The sequence below is a fragment of the Megalobrama amblycephala genome, linkage group LG6 (assembly GCF_018812025.1).
Source record: "Megalobrama amblycephala isolate DHTTF-2021 linkage group LG6, ASM1881202v1, whole genome shotgun sequence".
Taxonomy (NCBI): domain Eukaryota; kingdom Metazoa; phylum Chordata; class Actinopteri; order Cypriniformes; family Xenocyprididae; genus Megalobrama; species Megalobrama amblycephala.
The window spans coordinates 45,121,880-45,146,037 of record NC_063049.1 but is presented as its reverse complement, the minus strand read 5'-3'; the positions used below and the strand labels follow the sequence as shown (position 1 = coordinate 45,146,037).

The following is a 24,158-nucleotide window of genomic DNA, read 5'->3' as shown; positions in this document are numbered from 1 at the left end:
CGAGTGAAGTTCAGCCAAGAAGAACAGACATTAACAAGGCAAAACACAAATTCATTTTGCTTCACAAGAGGTAATGAGGATGTCAGAGGGCTTCAAAAGGAGATACACTGCGCTTTAAAAGCAAAGCCGCTTTGTTTTTGCGCTAGAATGCAACAAAAGACCTGCTCTTTTCCTTTCCATGGAGTTGGCCAGTGTTGGATCTTGGCAACGGCGCTGTCCCCAGTCATTCATCAAGTGCTGCTGTGTTAAAGAAGGATTTGGCTGTTTGCGTGTCTGAGCGTTGGGCGTTCCCATTACAACTGGCCCTCTTCATCTCTGAGAGTCAGAAAAACTCTTGACGCCCGTGAGGAGATCATGCCATGCTTTGACTGAGTGTGTTTCTGTTGCTAGTTATCTGTCAGGCTTACTTCAAAATCATGTTTTTTATAATGGTAATTAGTAATGCATATGTTGTCGTTCTGTGGGTGGGACGAGGCCAGAGGACTGAGTTCAGTCTGTGCTAATTTTATGTGTTAGTCAAAGTACACATGCGTCAGATGAACGTTTTTTGCCTGTTGCATCATGTTTCGCTGTTTCGTGTCTTGAGATGTTGTGTCGAGTTAATAGTTTGAGTTTTTAAAACGTGCTCTGTGCCGTTATAATCGATCATCTAGCCGTGTTTAAACGCTGCAGAGTTGTGCGCCATTCAGAGTTGAATTCAGTTCCTGGATTTGAATTTGAATGTAGAAAACAGGATGCAAAAATGCAGTTCTGGTTTTGGGAATGGAAGGAAGTAGAATTAAAATGAATTGAAATTCAAAGAAATTCATATAACTGTCATTTTTAGCTAGAAAAACAATGGAAACTAAGTTTGAAAAACTTAAAAAGGCTTGAAGTTTTATGGATGGATAGACAGACAGACAGGATAGACGGACGGATGGATGGATGGATGGATGGACGGACGGATGGACGGATGGATGGATGGATGGATGGACAGAACAACGGATGGATGGATGGATGGATGGATAGATGGATGACAGATAGACGGATGGATGGATGGACAGATCAACGGATGGATGGATGGATGGATGGACAGATCAACGGATGGATGGATGGATGGATGGGACAGATCAACAGATGGATGGATGGGACAGATCAACAGATGGATGGATGGATGGACAGATCAACGGATGGATGGATGGATGGATGGATGGACGGACGGATAGACGGATAGACAGACAGACAGGATGGACGGACGGACGGATGGATGGATGGATGGATGGACAGATCAACAGATGGATATATGGATGGATGGATCGATGGATGGACAGATGGATGGATGGAAGGATGGATGATGGATGGATGGATGGATGGATGACAGATAGACGGATGGATAGATGGATGTATGGATGGACAGACAGATCAACAGATGGATGGATGGATGGATGGATGAATGGATGGATGAATGGATGGATGGATGGACAGATGGATGGATGGAAGGATGGATGATGGATGGATGGATGGATGGACAGATCAACAGATGGATGGATGGATGAATGGATCGATGGATGGATGGACAGATGGATGAATGGATCGATGGATGGATGGACAGATGGATGGATGGAAGGATGACAGATAGACGGATGGATGAATGGATGGATGGATGGACAGATCAACAGATGGATGGATGGATGGATGGATGGATGGATGGATGGGACAGATCAACAGATGGATGGATGGGACAGATCAACAGATGGATGGATGGATGGATGGACAGATCAACAGATGGATGGATGGATGGATGAATGGATCGATGGATGGATGGACAGATCAACAGATGGATGGATGGATGGATGGATGAATGGATCGATGGATGGATGTACAGATGGATGGATGATGGATGGATGGATGGATGGATGGATGGATGGACAGATGGATGGATGGAAGGATGGATGATGGATGGATGGATGGATGGGACAGATCAACAGATGGATGGATGGACGGATGGAAGGATGGATGACTGATGGATGGATGGATGGATGGACAGATGGATGGATGATGGATGGATGGATGGATGGATGGATGGATGGACAGATGGATGGATGGAAGGATGGATGATGGATGGATGGATGGATGGATGGATGGATGGAAGGATGGATGATGGATGGATGGAAGGATGGAGAGATGGATGGATGGACAGATGGATGGACGGATGGAAGGATGGATGACGGATAGATGGAAGGATGGATGACGGATGGATGGATGGATGGATGGATGGATGGATGGATGGACAGATGGATGGATGGAAGGATGGATGATGGATGGATGGATGGATGGATGGATGGAAGGATGGATGATGGATGGATGGAAGGATGGATGATGGATGGATGGACAGATGGATGGATGGATGATGGATGGATGGACAGAGAAAGAAAGAAAGAAAGAAAGAAAGAAAGAAAGAAAGAAAGAAAGAAAGAAAGAAAGAAAGATTTCTGCACAGCCATCTAAACAAAAGTTGGTTCTTCTCCTGACAGGCCGGTCGATGTTTGTCGTTTGGAGCTGATCTGCATCAGTGATTAACTGTGATCGATGTTCGTGTGTCTGTGATGTTGTTTGAGTGCTGAAGTGAGTGTTTGTGTGTTTCACATGTGACCGGCGGGTTAGAGCCGCTCATCTCCTCTTAATGAAGTGATCTGTTTGTAAAGTCCTCACAACACAAAGCAGGACCCACACTGAGCCGCTCATACGGGGCTTCCAGAGCTTTGTTCATACAGTGTGTGTGTTTGTGTGTTTGTGAATAGCTCTGTTCAACCTGTTGAGCCTTTCCTCCGAGTCACCGCAGACACAAACAAAAGCAAATCTCCGACCGAATGCCGGTTTCTGTCCTCTAGAACGGCTCGCCGTGGTGTCGCTCCTCCGACAACAGTGAAGCAAAGGTGGGTTAATTATTTAAACAAAGATAAAGTGACCTCTCAGACCCATCCGCGCTTCGCTCTTCATCGGAGAAGGACAGTCTTGGCCGTCTCCTGCGAAGTGTCCATCTCCAGAAGCCCCCCGTTGTTATGATAATTAACCCCGCTGCCCTGCATTTGTGAGTATTAGAGCTTCATTAGCATGCCACAGCATCACCATCACCCTCCATTCACACCCGCGGGCCTTTGTCAGGCCTTTTTGTGTTTCTTTTCTTTATCTTTCGTGTGACCACTTCGGCCTTCACACGCCAAGAAAGTTTGACAACTTCTGGGTGCTTGTTCAAGCGAAAGTGGGTGGAAACGAGGAGCTGAAAAGCAGTTTGAGTCGCTCACAAGGGTCAGACTTCCAAGAGTTGATTTGCTTTGCAAATAAGCGGCGGTGCCAAACTCGCTCTCGAAAATAGACTCAATAAAGTGTGTTTTTTTAGAAATAGAGTTTATTATTCGGCTGGACAGGACTATTCACATACTTGATGCTGAAATGAATGTTTATGACTTTTGAAACATTGATTTGACTTTTCGTTCTTTTGGTTTTGTTGTGATATTTGACTTGGACGTGGTTTCATGAGAAATTCTTATTGCTGAAAGAATCGGAATGTTTTGCTTTTGAGCTTTTTTAACAATATAAATTTACGTAATTACAGAGAAATATTTAAAAATAATTTACAATTATATATATAATATATATAAATATTTAGTGTTTAATTATTATTTATTTAACTTATTAATTAAATGTTCATTTTCAACATATTTTGAATTAATTTTAAGCAACAATACAGTAATTTTTAAATTACAGTAATTTGCAGTAATTTTTGGGTTAAAACAACCCATTTGCTGGGTTAAAACAACCCAATTGCTGGGTTAAAACAACCCAATTGCTGGGTTAAAACAACCCAATGGCTGGGTTAAAACAACCCATTCGCTGGGTTAAAACAATCCATTCGCTGGGTTAAAACGACCCATTTGCTGGGTTAAAACAACCATTCGCTGGGTTAAAACAACCCAATGGCTGGGTTAAAACAACCCAATCGCTGGGTTAGAATAACCCATTTGCTGGGTTAAAACGACCCATTTGCTGGGCTAAAACAATCCAATCGCTGGGTTAAAACAACCCATTCGCTGGGTTAAAACGACCCATTCGCTGGGTTAAAACAACCCAATCGCTGGGTTAAAACGACCCATTCGCTGGGTTAAAACGACCCAGTCGCTGGGCTAAAACGAAACAATCGCTGGGCTAAAATGAAACAATCGCTGGGTTAAAACGACCCAGTCGCTGGGCTAAAACGAAACAATCGCTGGGCTAAAACGATCCAATCGCTGGGTTAAAACGACCCATTCGCTGGGTTAAAACGACCCAGTCGCTGGGTTAAAACAACCCAATCCCTGGGTTAAAACGACCCAACCGCTGGGTTAAAACGACCCAGTCGCTGGGTTAAAACAACCCAATCCCTGGGTTAAAACGACCCAACCGCTGGGTTAAAACAACCATTCGCTGGGTTAAAACGACCCAACCGCTGGGTTAAAACGACCCATTCGCTGGGTTAAAACGTCCTAATCGCTGGGTTAAAACAACCATTCGCTGGGTTAAAACGACCCATTCGCTGGGTTAAAACGACCCAACCGCTGGGTTAAAACGACCCATTCGCTGGGTTAAAACGACCCAATCGCTGGGTTAAAACAACCATTCGCTGGGTTAAAACGACCCATTCGCTGGGTTAAAACGACCCAACCGCTGGGTTAAACGACCCATTCGCTGGGTTAAAACGACCATTCGCTGGGTTAAACGACCCATTCGCTGGGTTAAAACGACCCATTCGCTGGGTTAAACGACCCATTCGCTGGGTTAAAACGACCCATTTTGTGTCCAACTTGGGTTGTTTTTAACCCAGCATTTTGTAGAATATATATATATATATATAATTGTCATTTTAGAAATTTCTTAGAAATTATTGCTTTTCCACATTAAGCACAAATCAAGAGAATGTCACTATTCCAATGTATGATATTCATGATAGAAATGAACACAATCGTTACGTTACGAAAACTGGTACAAGAAAAAGCTTCACTCGAAAAAATGCTGATTTAAAAACAACCCAATTTGGGTTATTTGGCAACCCAGCGCTGGGTAAATATTGGACAGAACACATGCTGGGTTATTTTTACCTAGTTTGCTGGGTTTTATATATTAACCCATTTGCTGGGTTGTTTTTTTAATCAGTGCTGGATCAGTCAATTTGATATTGTTTTTTAATGTTAAATAATAAAAATGCACTCTAAAATCTCTCTATACATATAGAACAGAAACAGTTCATATACAGTATTTTTTTATTGGTAAGTCAGAAACAGCAGCCAATGGGAATCTGTGGAAAGAGGACTGGTATCAGTAGTTCATTAAATTGCCAGTTCATTAAATTGCAATCTTATATGTTCATTTTTGAAAAATTACATAAAAACGTTAGCGTTACCTTGTGCTTGTGGATCCGGTGTGTGCTGCGTTTGTAGAAGGCTAGCGTTCCAAGCAGACTGCGGCATACATGTAAACAAAAAAGGTAAAATGTGAGACTACAGACGTTTTTCTCTTTGTACAGTAATAATTTGATGGGAATACAATGTAATACAAACCTTAATTTCATTCAGGAAGTTTTCTTGAAAACAAAATGACCGTTAAGTTCCAGTTTTAACCGGTTTGGCACAGACTACCCAACATTGGGTTACTTTGACCCAGCACTGGGAAGGTATGTGACGGGGTTCATTGACATTAAAAATGACCCAGCACCTGGGTAAAAATATAAAAAAATAACGCAATAAAATTACCCAGCAGGCTGAACCCAACATTTGGGTTATAAAAAACAACCCAGCGTTTTTCTCAAAAGCTAAACCAGTGAAATTCCTTAATATTAACTCCAACAATTCCAAACCTTTTCTATTAAAACAACAACACAAAATTTGAATTTGTTTTGTGTTACATGCATTCACATATTCATATACAAGAGAAAAGCTCTGATTGAGGGATTTAAACTCTAGACATCTGGCAACCACAAGCCTGAAAGCTTGTGTTTTCAGGATAAACAACCGGCGGGAAAATATCGCATACAATTATGTTTAATTAGTTGAACGATTAAAAAACGATTTATCGTGCAGCCAAAAGCATGCATTGATTGAGTTGTTTAGATGCATTGCTTTTGTTGAAACATGTTTTTAAATATAAAAGCATCCTAAGGTGTTTGTTGTGTTTCTGGGTAAGATTGCATGCCTGTGCCATTCCTTTAAGATCGGAGATTACGTTTTTGTGGCTAACAAGAATCCTGGGAAAAGGGCGAGATGCTTTTAAGACCTCCACCAGCACCACCTCCTTTTCACAGGGTAGAAATGAGTCTGACTTTTCAATGGAGTGCTTTTCCAGGTCAGTTCCTCAGCAGTTCAGTTTGGGTTTTCATGTGATCTGATTCTGCGTTGTCATGATTAGGGATGGGAATCAAGAAGATTCAGAGCCGTTTAATTCTGTGAAAAGTAATATGCATCACAAAATCATTTTATAAAGACAACCAATATTCTATTGCATTGTCTGAACAAACAAAAAAGCGAACCAGTGTGTAGTCCGAGTCACGAATGAATGAATGACTCATTAAAAGAATCAGTTCAGAAGAATCACAAATCAGTATTGAACTCATGTGCTGTGTTCCAATTCACATGCTATCCATCCTAAATAGTATTAGAACTAGTGTCCCAATCATAGTGAGATGAGTAGATGTTCTACTTTTCCCCGTTTTGAATCCGTGCACACTCTAATATTGCCCATGATCCATTGCGTGTTGGACGAGAACTACAAACATGAATAAAAAGTGTTAAAAACTACAAATATGGCGTTTAAGTACGGTTAAGTAGAGAGATTTAGATAAAGGGGTGTAAATGATTATCTAACCTGACGAAATTATATTTATCCAATGCCGTCCTGCAATAACTTTGTGAACTTTTGGTTTGAATCAGTTAATGACTCACTGTTGGTTTTACGGTGGAGGTTTTGGTCTTCAGGAAGGACTTCAAAGCTCCTTTTGTTGGACACGTAAACCAGATGAGTTACAGCAACACCTCGCTCAACCTGAGCATGAAGGACATCATCCTTCAGAGGACAGAAACACTCGCTTTCTCTAATACATCAAGCACTTTTACCTTATAGTGATATGAACTGTGATATTATTATATATAAGTGCATATTGCTCATCATTACACATCATACACAACCGCTCAAAAGTTTGTAATAATTTGTAAAGAGTCTCTTCTGCACACCAAGGCTGCATTTATTTGATCAAAAAATACAGTAAAAATTGTGAAATATTATTATAATTTAAAATATATGTTTCCCATGTGAATATGTAGTAAAATTTAATTTATATCCTGTGATCAAAGCTGAATTTTCAGCATCATTACTCCAGTCTTCAGTGTCACATGATGCTGAAAATTCAACTTTGATCATGTGAATAAATTAAATTTTACTATATATTCACATAGAAAACATCTATTTTAGATTATTACACAATTTTTACTGTATTTTTGATCAAATAAATGCAGACTTGGTTAGCAGCAGATCTTAATTATTCCCACTGTTGACAGTCAGTTTTCTGTTTCTCTGTATTGCAAAATTCCTTCTACTCTCCAGTTTGCGTAAACGGGCGAATGAGTGTCTTTATTTGCTTCCTGATATGAGTTTCCCGCTGTGGCGTCTGTGCTGTATGTGTGTGGCGAGGGCTGGTCAGGACCCAGCAGGAGATGCCCTGATGGGACATGGCTGTTAAGTTTGATGGGCTTCTGTCTGCTATCTGCTCAACTCATTACTCATCATGGTGGGTGGCACAACAGCGGCGTAAAAGAGCGGCTGTGAGGAGAGAATATGTGGCCAGACGCACACGCATCCAGACGTTCACACGCTTTCACGCTCATTGTGCTGCATCAGAAAAAGGAAAGTCTGTCTTTTCATCCAATTAAATGTCGCTTTTAGAAACTCTGTTGTGATTTCAGGATTCTGAAAATGGTAAAACAATGTCAAATGCAAAAGAAATGTTCACTGGAATGGGAATGTAGGGAAATTTAAATCGTCAGACTCATCTCTGAAGGTGATTGCATTGTTTGGATGTTAAAATACTTTTGTGAAGTGTGTCATAATAGGTGGATTTTTGGGGGAATTATTAAAACTGACTCAGCCAATGACATGAGTTTGGGGGGCGGGGCTATTTGTTCATTTGACCAATGACAGATGGGAGGGAGTGTCCAGAAAACCAGTTATGAAACTCATTCTTTTTGTGATTCCATTTGTTGACAGCAGTGGTGCAAAATTCAATATTATTACCATTTTTTATATTTTATTTTTAGGGGTTCAAGAACGTAACGCCGAAACTCTATTGTAATTGTTAACATTTCCAAAGATCAGCATTCTCCTCTAAAAGTGATCAGGCAGACCAAACCGTAAGTCGTAGAGACTTGAAACTTTGAGGGCTGGTAGTACTCACACCATCTACAACTTCACCAAGGTTCGCCCTGATCAGCCTGACGGGGGCGCTACAGTGGTCAAAAGAACGCAATTGCTAATAACTCCGTTAGGCGTAGACTCAAGTCTTATATTGATCTAAATTTTCAGGTATTTTGGATTTTTTGAAAAACTTTGGCCCGATCTGAAGCAAACCAGTGCAGTGAGATTTTCCGGAGTCTGATTGTCAATAATTATCAAAAAATCCATTACATTTCGATTCACGGTCTCTAAGGGACGCCAAAACGTTCAAAGTGGGCGGAGCCACTCTTACTAAAATGGAAATAACTCGTGAACGGAATTAGATATTTTCATCAAATTTGGTACATCTATGTAGGAGCTCATTCTGTGGTCACGTGAAAAAGTATGTCTTGACTGGCCACTTGGTGGCGCTATAACAGAAAAAAACCCATAAAAATGGCTATAACTACTTCACCGTTAGTCCGATCGACTTGAAAATTGGCATGTCCAAGGTGTCATGACTGTCTATGAGGACGTTGACGTATCTCAAAAAACAAGTCCGCCACCGACCAATGAATTTTGAGCAGCTATCAGATGAGGTTAACGGAGGCTGATCGGAACAAAACTCACTGGGCCTGTTTGACAGAAATTCAAAAGAAATTCGAAGGAAATCATCCACTAGGGGGCGCCTTTGTGTTTTTTACGTGTATAAAGTATCATGAATCAGGCACTTTTCGCACACGACCCACGACTTTTGTACCACATGGTAGAACTCCTCATTCTGAGCAACTTTGCCTCTAGGATCGCCGCTGTCCGTCGACTCGTTTGTTAAATATTGGAGATTATTTCAAAAACCAACTTTGGTGAACTAGTCCTAGGTTTTTGGCCTGATCAGAACCAAACCAGTGCAGCGAGATTCTCTGCAGTCTGATTGTCAATAATTATCAAAAAAGTCCTTGTTAGTCCAAATGACTTGAACATTGGCATACAGTGTCTTCGTCTGAGGTGCCATGATTGTCTATGAGGACATTGACGTATCTCGATTCATGGTCTCTAGGGGTCGCCAAAACGTTCAAAGTGGGCAGAGCCACTTTCACTAAAATGGAAATAACTCGTGAACGGAATTAGATATTTTCATCAAATTTGGTACACCTATGTAGGAGCTCATTCTGTGGTCACGTGAAAAAGGATGTCTCGACTGGCCACTTGGAGGCGCTATAACAGAAAAAAAAAACATAAAAATGGCTATAACTACTTCACCGTTAGTCCGATCGACTTGAAAATTGGCATGTAGTGTCTTTGTCCAAGGTGTCATGACTGTCTATGAGGACGTTGACGTATCTCAAAAAACAAGTCCGCCATCGACCAATGAATTTTGAGCAGCTATCAGATGAGGTTAACGGAGGCTGATCGGAACAAAACTCACTGGGCCTGTTTGGCAGAAATTCAAAAGAAATTTGAAGGAAATCATCCACTGGGGGGCGCCTTTGTGTTTTTCAGGTGTATAAAGTATCGTGATTCGCGCACTTTTCACACACGACCACGACATTCATACCACATGGTAGAACTCCTCATTCTGAGCAACTTTGCCTCTAGGACCGCCGCTGTCCGTCGACTCGTTCGTTAAATATTGGAGATTATTTCAAAAACCAACTTTGGTGAACTAGTCCTAGGTTTTTGGCCTGATCAGAACCAAACCAGTGCAGAGAGATTCTCTGGAGTCTGATGGTCAATAATTATCAATAAAGTCCTTGTTAGTCCAAATGACTTGAACATTGGTATGCAGTGTCTTCGTCCGAGGTGCCATGATTGTCTATAAGGACATTGACGTATCTCGATTCACGGTCTCTAAGGGCCGCCAAAACGTTCAAAGTGGGCGGAGCCACTTTTACTAAAATGGCTATAACTTGTGAACGGAATGAGATATTTTCACCAAAATTGGCACATCTATGTAAATACGAATTCTGTGGTCAAGTGTAAAAGGACGCTGCAATTGGCCACTTGGTGGTGCTATAACATAAAAAAAACCCTGAAAACGGCTATAACTACTTCACCGTTAGGCCAAATGACTTGGAAATTGGCATGCAGTGTCTTCATCCGAGGGGCCACGACTGTCTGTGAGGACATTGACGTATGTCAAAAAACATGTCTGCCATCGGCCAATGAATTTTGAGCAGCTATCAAATAAGGTTAACGGAGACCAATCGGAACGAATCTCGCTGGACCTGTTTGACTCACGACCCTAGAGGCCTGTGAGAAATTCAAAAGAAATCGGCCACAGTGGGCGCCTTCACGTTTTTCACATGCGTAAAGGATCGTGTATCGCACGCTTTTTCTCACACGCCCACAACATTCACACCACATGGTAGAACTCCTCATTCTGAGCAACTTTGCCTCTAGGACTGCCGCTGTCCACCGAATCATTTGTTAAATATTGGAGATTATTTACCATTCCTCAGTTTTTAGCTCAACTGCGGCACAATTCTCAGCACTCTCTAGGTCAATAGTTAATCAAAAACAAATGTTGAACTTTGGCCTTTGGATAGCTATAGCAGGGTTATTTAAAAAACAGGCATGGTCAAGTCTTCCTAAAAGCCTATAACTCCTAAATGAAAACTCAAAACTGTGGATCATTACGTGAGCACATGCAGCACATGATTCTAAAGAAGCATGCATACTTTTATGGAGATTCGTAAAAAGTTGTAAAAAACGATATATTTCCAATGGAAAATTGCCTGCATTTACTGTAAATGGTCTTTTCCATCTCTGATCTAAGTTGATACAGGCTTGCTAATGAAAACATAATAGCATTTTACGAATGTGCTTAAAGGCCTTAAAGCGCTTGAACCCCTATAACTGCTGCTCGCAGCTATATTTATTATATTATTACAGTGATGTATAAATGCTGTTCTTTTGAACTTTCTATTCATTAAAGAATCCTGAAAAATAAAATGTATGACAGTTTTCAACAAAAAATATGACTGTTTTCAACATTGATAATAATCATAAATGTTTCTTGAGCAGCAAATCATCATATCAGAATGATTTCTGAAGGATCATGTGACACTGAAGACTGGAGTAATGATGCTGAAAATTCAGCTTTGATCACAGGAATAAATTACACTTTACTATTTATTCACATGGAAAACAGATATATTAAATTCTAATAATATTTCAGAATTTCTACTGTATTTTTGATCAAATAAATGCAGCCTCGGTGAGCAGAAGAGACTTTTAAAAACATTACCGACCCCAAACTTTTGAAAGGTACATTTGTAGAGACATTTTAAATCAATCAAACTATAAAGTTGGACCATGTTTTCATCTAGTCGCCTGTTTACATTTTATGCAGTATGCAAATTTTAATGCAAACTACATGTGATTTGGTGGAAATAATTCAGTTTTGTACTACTTCTTCATTTTACTGCTCTGAATGTTTCAGAATCAGTTTCCAGGTTTACATTTGGTCGCTGTCGGACTCTGGTGTAAATAAACAGCGGTTTGGCAGTAATGACGTTCCTCACAGCTGTCCTGATAGCGTGGCCTTCAGCTCAGATTTTTAATTTTCTCCCGGTCCTGAGGGATTATCATAATCAGAGCAGCTTGTAAAATCCTCTCGGAGTGATAAACAGTGACGGTTGTTTGACAGCGCTGGACGGAAGCGGCCTGTTCTCTTATCAGTGTACAGATGTGCCGGCGCTCGATTAATAACCCTCAGTGTTTTCCCGCTGTCATTTATTTGGATCAGAAGCGTGTTGCATTGAGTTTACTGACAGATGCATCTTTTCTTCGCCCTTCTTTGCGGAGGATGCATTAAGAGGAGCTGTGAGTTCTGGAGTCTGTCAGAGCACAAGTCATTAGTCATTACGAAACCCTTCGTTAGTCCTGCTAATCTGTTTCCTGATGACCTAAACCTACTGTTTAAAAGATCTACATCTTTGTTTCTTGCAAAAATAAAGTTAGATTTTATTTCATGTTCCTGGTTTTAAGTTGTAAATAAAGGTTACTCAGTCTTTCTACTTCAAAATTTCATGTTTAATTTAATTGTTACTTGCTGTTTTTTGTAATTGTGAAATTTGCAAGCAAAATCTGAGTGAAAAAATGTTTCTACACCAATATTTGTTCTTGTGTATATCTTATAGTTTATTATTGATTTTTATTATTAATACAGTTATCATTATTTTTCTTAATATTATTTATTTATTATAATCATTTATATTATTATTTTTTAACAATAATAATAATAATAATAATACATTATTATATATTATTATTCATTATAATTTATCATTAAAATAAATTGCTAAAAATAAAAAGGCAATTTATATAATATATTTTTCTCTTAATCTTTCTTCTAAATAAATTGTTAAAAAAACAACTTATGTTTTTTTCATAATATTCTTTCATAATTTATTGGTTTTACTTAATTTTTCATCAAAATAAATTGCTAAAAATAAAAATAAGCAAACTTATTGTATTATCATATATTTTTCTTAATAATCTTTCATAATTTAATGATTTTTACTAAATCTTTAATTAAAATAAATTATTAAATTGCTAGTAATGAAATGCGACTTTTGTTTACAACTTATATAATGTTTTTTTCTTAATAATCTTTCATAATTTAATGGTTTTACTTAATGTTTCACCAAAATAAATTGCTAAAAATATAAAAAAGCAATTTTTTCTCTTAATCTTTAATCTAAATAAATTGCAACTTTTGTTTACAATTTATATAATGTATTTTTCTTAATAATCTTTCATAATTTATTGTTTTTTACTTAATCTTTCATTCAAATAAATGATTATATTGCTAATAATAAAAAGGCTACTTTTGTTTACAACGTACGTTTTTTTTTCTCAATAATCTTTCATAATTTAATTAGTTTTACTTAATGTTTCATCAAAATAAATTGCTAAGAATAAAAAAAGAAAATTTCTCTTAATCTTTTCATCTAAATAAATTGTTAATAATCAAATAGTGACTTTTGTTTACAACTTACATAATGTTTTCTCTTAATAATCTTTCATAGTTTAATGGTTTTACTTAATCTTTCATTAAAATAAATGGCTAAAAATCAAAAGGCAACTCATATAATATGCTTTTTAAAATAATTTTTCATAATTTAATGTTTTTTACTTAAACTTTCATCAAAAAAAATTGCTGAAAATCAAGTGACATCTATTGTTTACATAATTTAATGTTTATTTTCCTAATATTTCATCAAAATAAATTGCTAATAATAAAAAAGCAACTTTTGCTTCAGCTTCTGTAATATTTCCTCTGTGACATCACAGATTGGTAAAGTTGTTGTCTTCCATCAACTTCACTCAGTTTCATTAGATTTATGCTTAAAACAAGAAAAAAGCATTTTGCATTTCAAGTAACTAAGGATATTTTTGATTGGAAAAGGCCCAAAATACTGATTAAAACTGAATATTTTTGCAGTTTATTGTTTGTTTTAGACCGTGTAAGACTGAGAAGAACCACGAGTGCCTCATGTAACAGACTCCGGTGTTTTTCCTCGCAGGTGTTTCTCCATCAGCACCTCTGAAATATCGTTATGGACGCGCTCATATACAGTAAATCAGATATTCGCCCGGCGACAGGGACCTCCGGAGCGGCTCCTTCATTTCAGGACGTTATCTCAGATCTGACCCTGTTCTGATGGATGCGTCCCGTCGAGGCGTCGGGTCATGATTTGTAAACTGAGCTTAGAGAGGAAAGATTAATCGAGCTTGAGTTACAGGGTCCATCTTCACTCGCTTTATTAGCGCTCAATGACAGCTTTTAAGCTGATTCCTGTTTGTTTTTATATGCTTTAGATGCTTAAGTTTTCTTTTTGATAAACTTTTCACCTCACTTAGTTCCTTTTAAATGGTTGCAAATGATTTTTTAAATGCAAATATTAAATGTATTTGAAGACTATGTGGAAAAAATGTTGATGTGACACTGAAGACTGGAGTAATGATGCTGAAATTTCAGCTTTGATCACAGGAATAAATTAGATTTTAAAGTATATTAAAATAGAAAACATATGCTTTAAATTGTAAAAATATTTCAGAATTTTTACTTTATTTTGGATCAAATAAAACCAATAAAAAACATTCAAAAATTTTGATTATTCCACACATTTGACTGTTAGTGTAATAGTGTGCTTATGGACAAACCTTGCCTTTTTCTTCAAGGACAGAGAAATAATTAGTCAGTCCGGTGCGCACTCACAGATGTAGGTCATATTTAAGAGGCGTTTATCTCCGAACGGCGTCTGTCAGCGAGCGTCTGGAGCCTCATGCAGTATTAAAGCGCAGCACTATTACATTCCAGCGCAGACAAAGCTCGATCCGGCCGCTCCGTTTCCTCGGCTCATAAATAACGCAGGCGCATCTGATTGTGGACCGCATGTATAATTTATGTTGGCTGGATATGCATCGGGGTCTTTTGTTGTCGGCTTCTCGCTGCGTTTAGATCAATAATTTAAATGATATTTCACAGCGTCTGTCTTTGATACGCTGTGGTGTTTGTTAGCTCTCCTTTATCTCCTGAGTGGGAATGTTAAGGGTTTAGTTTTGTTTTGTCTTCAAGATGAAATGATCCTGTGGCTTTGGACACGTTTGCTGAAAATAGAATAAGTTCATGTTGTTGTTGTTGTTTTTTGTTTGTTTTTTTTTTGTTTTTTTTTGTTTTTAGTAAGTTGGTTTTTATTCATCAATGATGCTTTAAATTAATCAAAGTGACAGTAAAGACATTTATAATGTTACAAAAGATTCTGTTATAAATGCTGAACTTTCTATTCATCAAAGAATCCTGAAAAATAAAATATATGACGGTTTCCACAAAAATATGAACTGTTTTAAAATATGAGCAGCAAATCATCATATCAGAATGATTTCTGAAGGATCATGTGACACTGAAGACTGGAGTAATGATGCTGAAAATTCAGCTTTGATCACAGGAATAAATTACACTTTACTATATATTCACATAGAAAACAGCTGATTTACACTGGAATAATATTTCACTATTTTTTACTGTATTTTTGATCAAGTAAATGCAGTCTTGGTGAGCAGAAGAGACCTAAAACAATACAAAAAACTCTATTCCAAACATTTCACTCTAAAAAATGCTGGGTTAAAAACAACCGAAGTTGGGTTGAAAATGGACAAATCCAGCAATTGGGATGTTATAACCCAACGATTGGGTTGTTTTAACCCACCCAATAGGATTTTTAACCCAGTGATTGGGTTGTTTTAACCCAGCGATTGGGCTGTTTTAACCCAGCGATTGGGTTGTTTTAACCCACTGAATAGGTTTTTTAACCCAGCAATTGGGCTGTTATAACCCAACGATTGGGTTGTTTTAACCCACCCAATAGGATTTTTAACCCAGTGATTGGGCTGTTTTAACCCAGTGATTGGGTTGATTTTAATCCACTGAATGGGTTGTTTTAACCCAGCAAATGGGCTGTTTTAACCCAGCGATTGGGTTGATTTTAATCCACTGAATGGGTTGTTTTAAGCCAGCGAATAGGCTGTTTTAACCCAGCGATTGGGTTGTTTTAACCCAGCAAATGGGCTGTTTTAACCCAGTGATTGGGTTGTTTTAACCCAGCGAATAGGTTTTTTAACCCAGCAAATGGGCTGTTATAACCCAGTGATTGGGTTGTTTTAACCCAGCGTTTGGGCTGTTTTAACCCACGAATGGGTTGTTTTAACCCACTGAATAGTTTTTTTAACCCAGCAAATGGGCTGTTATAACCCAGCGATTGGGTTGTTTTAACCCAGCGTTTGGGCTGTTTTAACCCAGCGAATGGGTTGTTTTAACCCACTGAATAGTTTTTTTAACCCAGCAAATGGGCTGTTATAACCCAGCGTTTGGGTTGTTTTAACCCAGCATTTGGGCTGTTTTAACCCAGTGATTGGGTTGTTTTAACCCACCAAACTGTTTTTTTAACCCAGCGGTTGGGTTGATTTTAATCCACTGAATGGGTTGTTTTAACCCAGCGATTGGGTTGTTTTAACCCAGCGACTGGGTTGATTTTAATCCACTGAATAGGTTGTTTTAACCCAGCGATTGGGTTGTTTTAACCCACCCAATAGGTTTTTTTAACCCAGCGTTTGGGCTGTTTTAACCCATCGAATGGGTTGTTTTAACCCACTGAATAGGTTTTTTAACCCAGCAATTGGGTTGATTTTAATCCACTGAATGGGTTGTTTTAACCCAGCAAATGGGCTGTTTTAACCCAGTGATTGGGTTGTTTTAACCCAGTGATTGGGCTGTTTTAACCCACTGAATAGTTTTTTTAACCCAGCAAATGGGCTGTTTTAACCCACCAGATAGGTTGTTTTGACCCACTGATTGGGTTAAATGTTTACCCAACTAGGAAGAAAGAAAGAAAGAAAGAAAGAAAGAAAGAGAAAGAAAGAAAGAAAGAAAGAAAGAAAGAAAGAAAGAAAGAAAGAAAGAAAGAAAGAAAGAAAGAAAGAAAGAACGAAACTCTGCAGCATCAGTCGTTCACTCAGGCTCATCATTAAGATTATCAGGCTGGTTTTGTGTTTCTTCTGAACACTTTCTCTCCGGCAGTAACGAGTATCTCTGATTAACCCCGCGTGACCCTCACCGTGATGTCATCTCAGAGTGAACCTCTCCACTGATGATGACGGATGTGTTTGTGTTTGTCGACTGTCTCGGAGGTTTGATTCATTCAGATGAAGTGTGTCCCGACTGCCTACACACACACACACACACACACACACACACACACACACACACTGTTTTCTGTGTGAGATGGTGTTTCTCTTCAGATGGTTTACTGATCTAATGCTGTTCAGTTCGATCTCAGTGTGCTTTGATATTTACTAGTGTTTATACTGCTGTTCTTTATTTTTCCCAGTAATAGTCCTCATATGATCTGAAGAGCGGTTGAGTGTTTGTTCAGTCACACACACCCTGTAGAGTAATCACACCTGCTCTATAGAGTTTCTTCTTTCATTCGTTCACTGTACGAATCCTCTTCTCTCTCTCTCTGCAGTCGTGTCGTTTGTGTCTCACGTTCCATTGACTCCAACAAAAACTCCTAAGCAACGTTTTCCACACTCTTTTCCCTGTAGTTTGTATTACCTCAGCTGTCGCCTGTGTCATATTTATTTTTCCAGGTTTTTTCCTGTAGGATCTTGTCGTTACGTGTGAAGCGGCATCAATCTCTCTCTGTGTTTTTGTGAAATCAGCCGCTGGTGTTGTCGGCGTTAACCCCGCTCAGACAGTTTCTTTCTGCTCTCACAAAGCAGCGTTCAGCTTCCCACATGTTAATGAAGGTGAATGAAATGATCTGTTTCTGTTTAGCCGAGCAGAAGAAGTCCAAGAGAAAGGACACATAGCAACAGAGGACAAACACAACCCGCTAAAACAAACAAACCTCTGCATTTCTCGCTGGAGCTGCAGGATGTTCTGTTGAAGACTTGCATTATATTCACTTTTTCTGCCAGTATGAAATTAAAAAACACGCTTTATTTGGAGATTGAGTTTTTTGAGAGTTTAGACAAATAGAAAATCAGCCAATAGGAAGGTATTTGATGTTTTATATGTGGAGCAGGATTTGATCCAATGAGATTTCACAGTGGGCGGGGCTTCCCAGAACAGGAATAGAAACTCTAATTGAATGTAAGAGAGAGAGAGAGTTTTCTTTTTATCTTGTGCAGATCAAAAGTGTAAATCATGGAAAACCTGAAGATATCTTGGATATTTCTATAGTAAATGTACATTAATCAATTTATGTTCTGCTAGTAATGAGAACTTGCCTATTTGCATTTGAATCGGTTTTCTTTAATGAATCAGTTCAATCTCAATCGACTCTTTAGTGAGTCAGTCTGTAAAAATCTGACTTTTTCTGATTAAAAATTGCGATTTAAAATTGAAAGGCTCCAGGTTTGCTTGTAGGGCTGCACAATTTGGCCAAAGATTTTGTCATTATATATCAATATGACAATAATAATAATAATAATAATAATAATTATTATTATTATTATTAATATTATTAAATAAAATTTTTAAACTACATGTTGCAATATTTCACTGTAAAATAAAATGCTGGTATTTAAGAAAAAATATAATAATACTAATAACAATAATAATAGTAATAATTATTATTATTATTCTATTTTAAACAATTTTAACAACATTATTAATACTAATGTTTATGGCTGTCTTAATTTCTTAATTGTTAAACTATAATAATAATAATAATAATATATTTTACAGTACAACAGTAAAATTACTAATATCAACATTTATGGCTGTCATAATTTCTTTCATTTGTAAACATTAAAATAGTATTAATAATAATAATAATAATTATTATTATTTTATTTTACAGGACAACAGTAAAATAGTAAAATTACTAATACTAATATGTATGGCTTATCTTAATTTCTTCATTTTTAAACATGAATATAATAGTAATAATAATAATTATTATTATCATTAAATAAAAATTTTAAACTAAATATAATATTTCACTGTAAGATAAAATGCTGGTATTAAAGAAAAAATATAATCATAACAACAATAATAATAATAATTATTATTATTCTATTTTACAGTACAACAATTTTAACAATATTATTAATACTAATATTTATGGCTGTCTTAATTTCTTATTTGTTAAACACTACTATAATATTAATATTAATAATAATAATAATAATAATAATAATAGTAGTAATTCTTCTTCTTCTTCTTCTTATTATTATTTATTGTTATATTTTACAGTACAACAGTAAAATTACTAATATCATAATAATAATAATAATAATAATAATAATAGGCCTAATAATAATAATAATAATAATAATAATTATTATTATTATTATTATATTTTACAGTATAACAGAAAAATAGTCAAATTACTAATATTTATGGCAGTGTTCATTTCTTAATTAATATAATAATAATAATTTTATTTTACATCACAGCAGTACAATTACTAACACTAATAATTATGGCTTATCTTTAATATAATATTAATAATATTAATAATAATAATTATTAATATTATATTTATTTTATTACAGTACAACAGTAAAATTACTAATACTAATATTTATGATTTTCTTTACATTTATATAATAATAATAATTTTTTGTTGTTGTTGTTTTACAGCATAACATTAAAATGAATAATACTAATATTTATCTTAATTTCCATTAAACCATATAGAGCTTTTATTTTGGCAGAAAACACATTTTTGTTGACTAAGTAAGTTTGGTTTTATTTGTAATAACTCGTGATCACAGACGATCTGGTGTGAATCCGTGGCTCACTGCAGCGTTAAGTCGTTAAAGCTGGAGTCGGTAACGAGAGTTTGTGAGTGGATGTGATGTTGAATCTGATCACACTCCATCTAACAGCAGATAAACGTTTGCCTGCCAATCGCAGAATAACGACAGCGCCGCTAATGAGTTAATTAAAACCCTGCACTTACTCACTTCTCACAATATCACTTTGTTTTTCAATGCGTTTCAGAGATGAGGACGAGTCGATATGATGGATTTGAAGCTGTGTTTGCACTGGTTATGCTGGTTGATGTTTTGCACGCGTCTGTTTTGCTTATTTCCGCTTATTTCTGGCTTTTCTGTGCAATTCTAAATGTATATCTCACTATTTAGATGTTTGAAGTCAGAACTGTGAGGCATAAAGAGAGAAAGCGTCAGTGATCGGTGAGCAGATTGAAGCTGAAGCGCTCTGAGCTCTTTGGGTTGGCGCTGCTCGTGTGGTTTGGGTCGGACCCAGCGCTGCTGCGGCTCTGATGGACGTCTCTCTCGGATTTACAAGTGCATGAGGAATGATTTCCCATCAGCAACATCTGCTGAGGGATTCTGACACACAATCACTGGATGAACGAGTGATTCCTCCTGTTAGACACTGTTGAACATGAATTATAATCTGAACTCGTATGATTCTGATTATTTTAGATATATTTTTATTATCTAAATCATTATCATTGTTTTATTTTGATTGACTTCAATTCAAAAAAATATTTTATTAGTTATTTAATTATTAGTATGTTATTTTTTATTTTAAAATCATTCTTTTTTTATTTTATATTTTTATGATCTAATTTAATTATTAGTGTTTATTTTGATTGCATTAATTATTTGTTTAAACTTACTTTATTATTTAATTAGTAAGTGTTTTATTTTGATTTCTTTTCATTTTGCATTTGTATGATTCAATTGATCATTAGTGAGTTTTTTTTGTTTTCATTTTTAAACTATTTTTTAATTTAATATTTTTTTATGATTTAATGAATCGTTAGTAACTGATTTATTTTATTGTTTTTATAGTAAAATTATTTGTTTACATTTATTTTTTATTTAATTCTTGGTATGCGTTTTATTTTGATTTCTTTTATTTTGAAATGTATTTATGTTAGTTTTGTATTTTTATGATTTAATTATTAGTAAGTGATTTATTTTTATTATTTTTGTTTCAAAAAATAATTTGCTTAATTTTACATTTTTATGATCTTTTTATTTTGATTGCATGGATTATTTATTTAAATTCACTTTTTTATTATTTAATTGTTTTATTTTGATTTCTTTTCATTTTAAAATGTATTTTAATTTTACATTTTTATGATTTAATTGATCATTAGTGATTTTTATTGTTTTTATTTTTAAATGATTTGCTTAATTTTATATTTTTTATGATTTAATCAATAATTTGTAATCATTTTATTTTATTGATTTTATTGTAAAATCGTCTAAATGTACTTTTTTATCATTTAATTATTAGTAAGTGTTTTATTCTGATTTCTATTTATTTTAAAATTTTAATTTTGCATTTTTTATGATTTTGTTAATCATTAGAAAGTGTTTTATTTTGATTGTTTTTTTAAATAATTTGTTTAATTTTATATTTTTATGAATTATTTTAAATAGTAGTTTTATTTAGATTTCATTATGTTTTTATTGATTTTTATTATTGATTTTCATTATTTTATTTTTATTTTAAATGTATTTATTTTTACATTTTAATTAATTAATTAATTATTAGCTTCAGTGTTTCATCACCTCACAAACCCTCTACGGTTCCAAGTCTGAAAAACGCTGGTCCGCGTTTGAGATTCAGGCTCTTTTTAATTTCTCTGATTTTCCTTGTTTCTCCGGGATGTGATAATCTGACGCTCCTTCTCCTCTTTGTTTCTCTCTTCCAGTGTCTGGAGCCGTGCAGGGCATCATGGGACCTGAAGGAGAACCAGTGTCAGGACTTGTGTGAGGTACGTCGCTGCAGCGATGGAAACTCTTAATGGCTCTTTCCTTCTCAAACGCCCTCCCTCGTCAAATGAGTCACACGGCGCTGTGTAAACAAGACATTTCCCCTGCGCTAACCACCCTAAACTGTTAAAGCTGGCGTCCGTACAGTGACTAGCAGTTCGTTTTAATCATGCTGTTCTGCTTCTGATTTCAGACTCACTTTCCAAAGAAGCACTATGAGTGCCTCACGAGCTGCGAGTTCCTGCGCTCCGTGGAGACGCTGAAACAGGGCGACTGTCCGGCACCGGAGCGCGCCAGCGGATTCGCAGCGGCCTGCGTGGAGAGCTGTGAGACGGACGCCGAGTGCACGACTGTAAAGAAATGCTGTCCCAATGGATGCGGACACACTTGCCAGGTCCCGAAGAACCTCTATAAAGGTACAAACTCTTTCTCAGCACCATCATCAACCCAGGTTAGTGGCTAAAAGGTTAAAGGTTAAAGGTCACAGCGCCAGTAGGTGGCGCTTTGACGAAACTCAAAGCAGAATGACAGTCAAATTTGTTGACGCAGTATAAAACAACGGTTGGGTCTGTCAAAAATATTTTAATAACTTTTGAAAAAGTAGGTTTTGAATAAAATTTAATATGGCGGACATTAAGTATGGTAGAATATGGCAAATTTGATATCGTAGGACTCGATATAAGCCAACAAATCTAATGATCTAAGTTAAATGACAATATGTCTAATTTTTCTTATGTTATAAGCATTTTCATGAATTTCATTATATTTATTGACCACTAGGGGGCGCTGACCTAAAACTTTACAGGTCCTCTAAGAACATAGCCTCATTGAATCATACAGAGTTTCGTAACTATATGTTCATTTGTAAAACACAGCATTTTATGACAAAATTCAAAATGGCCGACGCCCAAAATGGCGGACCAAAGAAAATTGGATATTGTTCAACTTGGCATGCCTCAAGGCATCTAAAGAGACCATTAGGAGAAGGCATTCAAAAGTTTTAAGCAAAAATAGCTGTTTTTTCTATCTCGGAACCAGTAGGTGACGCTGTGACGATACTGTGCATGTACCCCCAAGTCATGCCTGTAATGACATATACCAAGTTTGGTGTCAATACACCAAATCATTGCGAAGATACTACATCAAATCCATTTTTGTGTGTTTGCCGTCAAATTAGTTGACACGCTATATGAGAACGGATTGGCCGATCAAAAATTTACTTTTAATAACTTTTTGCCTGGAGTGTGAGTAGATACTACATACCAAATTTTATGCAAATTGGACGTAACGCTCTAGGAGGAGTTCAAAAAAGTAGGTTTTTCAGAAAATTCAAAATGGTGGAAAAATTTTAATGATGGAAATGATGCCATGGGGTGCAATTGAATCAGCATGAGCCATGGATCATGCGCACTTTATAGTAAATCGAGGGAACGAAATAGTAAATAGTGCACACGTTTTAGTAAATCGAGGGAACGAAATAGTAAATCATGACCACATTTTAGTTAATCGAGGGAACAAAATAGTAGATTGTGCGATCGTTTTAGTAAATCGAGGGAACGAAATAGTAAATCATGGCCACATTTTAGTTAATCGAGGGAACAAAATAGTAGATTGTGCGATCGTTTTAGTAAATCGAGGGAACGAAATAGTAAATCGAGCGCACGACTTAGTTAATCGAGGGAACGAAATAGTAGATTGTGCGATCGTTTTAGTAAATCGAGGGAACGAAATAGTAAATCATGACCACATTTTAGTTAATCGAGGGAACGAAATAGTAGATTGTGCTCTTGTTTTAGTAAATCGAGGGAACGAAATAGTAAATCATGACCACATTTTAGTTAATCGAGGGAACGAAATAGTAGATTGTGCTCTTGTTTTAGTAAATCGAGGGAACGAAATAGTAAATCATGACCACATTTTAGTTAATCGAGGGAACAAAATAGTAGATTGTGCGATCGTTTTAGTAAATCGAGGGAACGAAATAGTAGATTGTGCGATCGTTTTAGTAAATCGAGGGAACGAAATAGTAGATTGTGCGATCGTTTTAGTAAATCGAGGGAACGAAATAGTAAATCATGACCACATTTTAGTTAATCGAGGGAACGAAATAGTAGATTGTGCGATCGTTTTAGTAAATCGAGGGAACAAAATAGTAGATTGTGCGATCGTTTTAGTAAATCGAGGGAACGAAATAGTAGATTGTGCTCTTGTTTTAGTAAATCGAGGGAACGAAATAGTAAATCATGACCACATTTTAGTAAATCGAGGGAACGAAATAGTAAATCATGACCACATTTTAGTAAATCGAGGGAACGAAATAGTAAATCGAGCGATCGTTTTAGTAAATCGAGGGAACGAAATAGTAAATCATGACCACATTTTAGTTAAATCGAGGGAACGAAATAGTAAATTCATGACCACATGTTTTAGTAAATCGAGGGAACGAAATA

General features: G+C 36.4%; 1 protein-coding gene across 1 annotated transcript in view; it reads left to right on the top strand.

Moving 5' to 3' along the window:
• LOC125270848 (anosmin-1) overlaps positions 1-24,158 on the top strand; it is a 75,743-nt gene that overhangs the window by 12,408 nt on the left and 39,177 nt on the right. The window contains exons 3-4 of the mRNA XM_048194836.1: positions 21,648-21,710; positions 21,902-22,124. Of these exons, the coding sequence (XP_048050793.1) occupies positions 21,648-21,710; positions 21,902-22,124 (286 nt within the window). The remainder of the gene's footprint in view (positions 1-21,647; positions 21,711-21,901; positions 22,125-24,158) is intronic.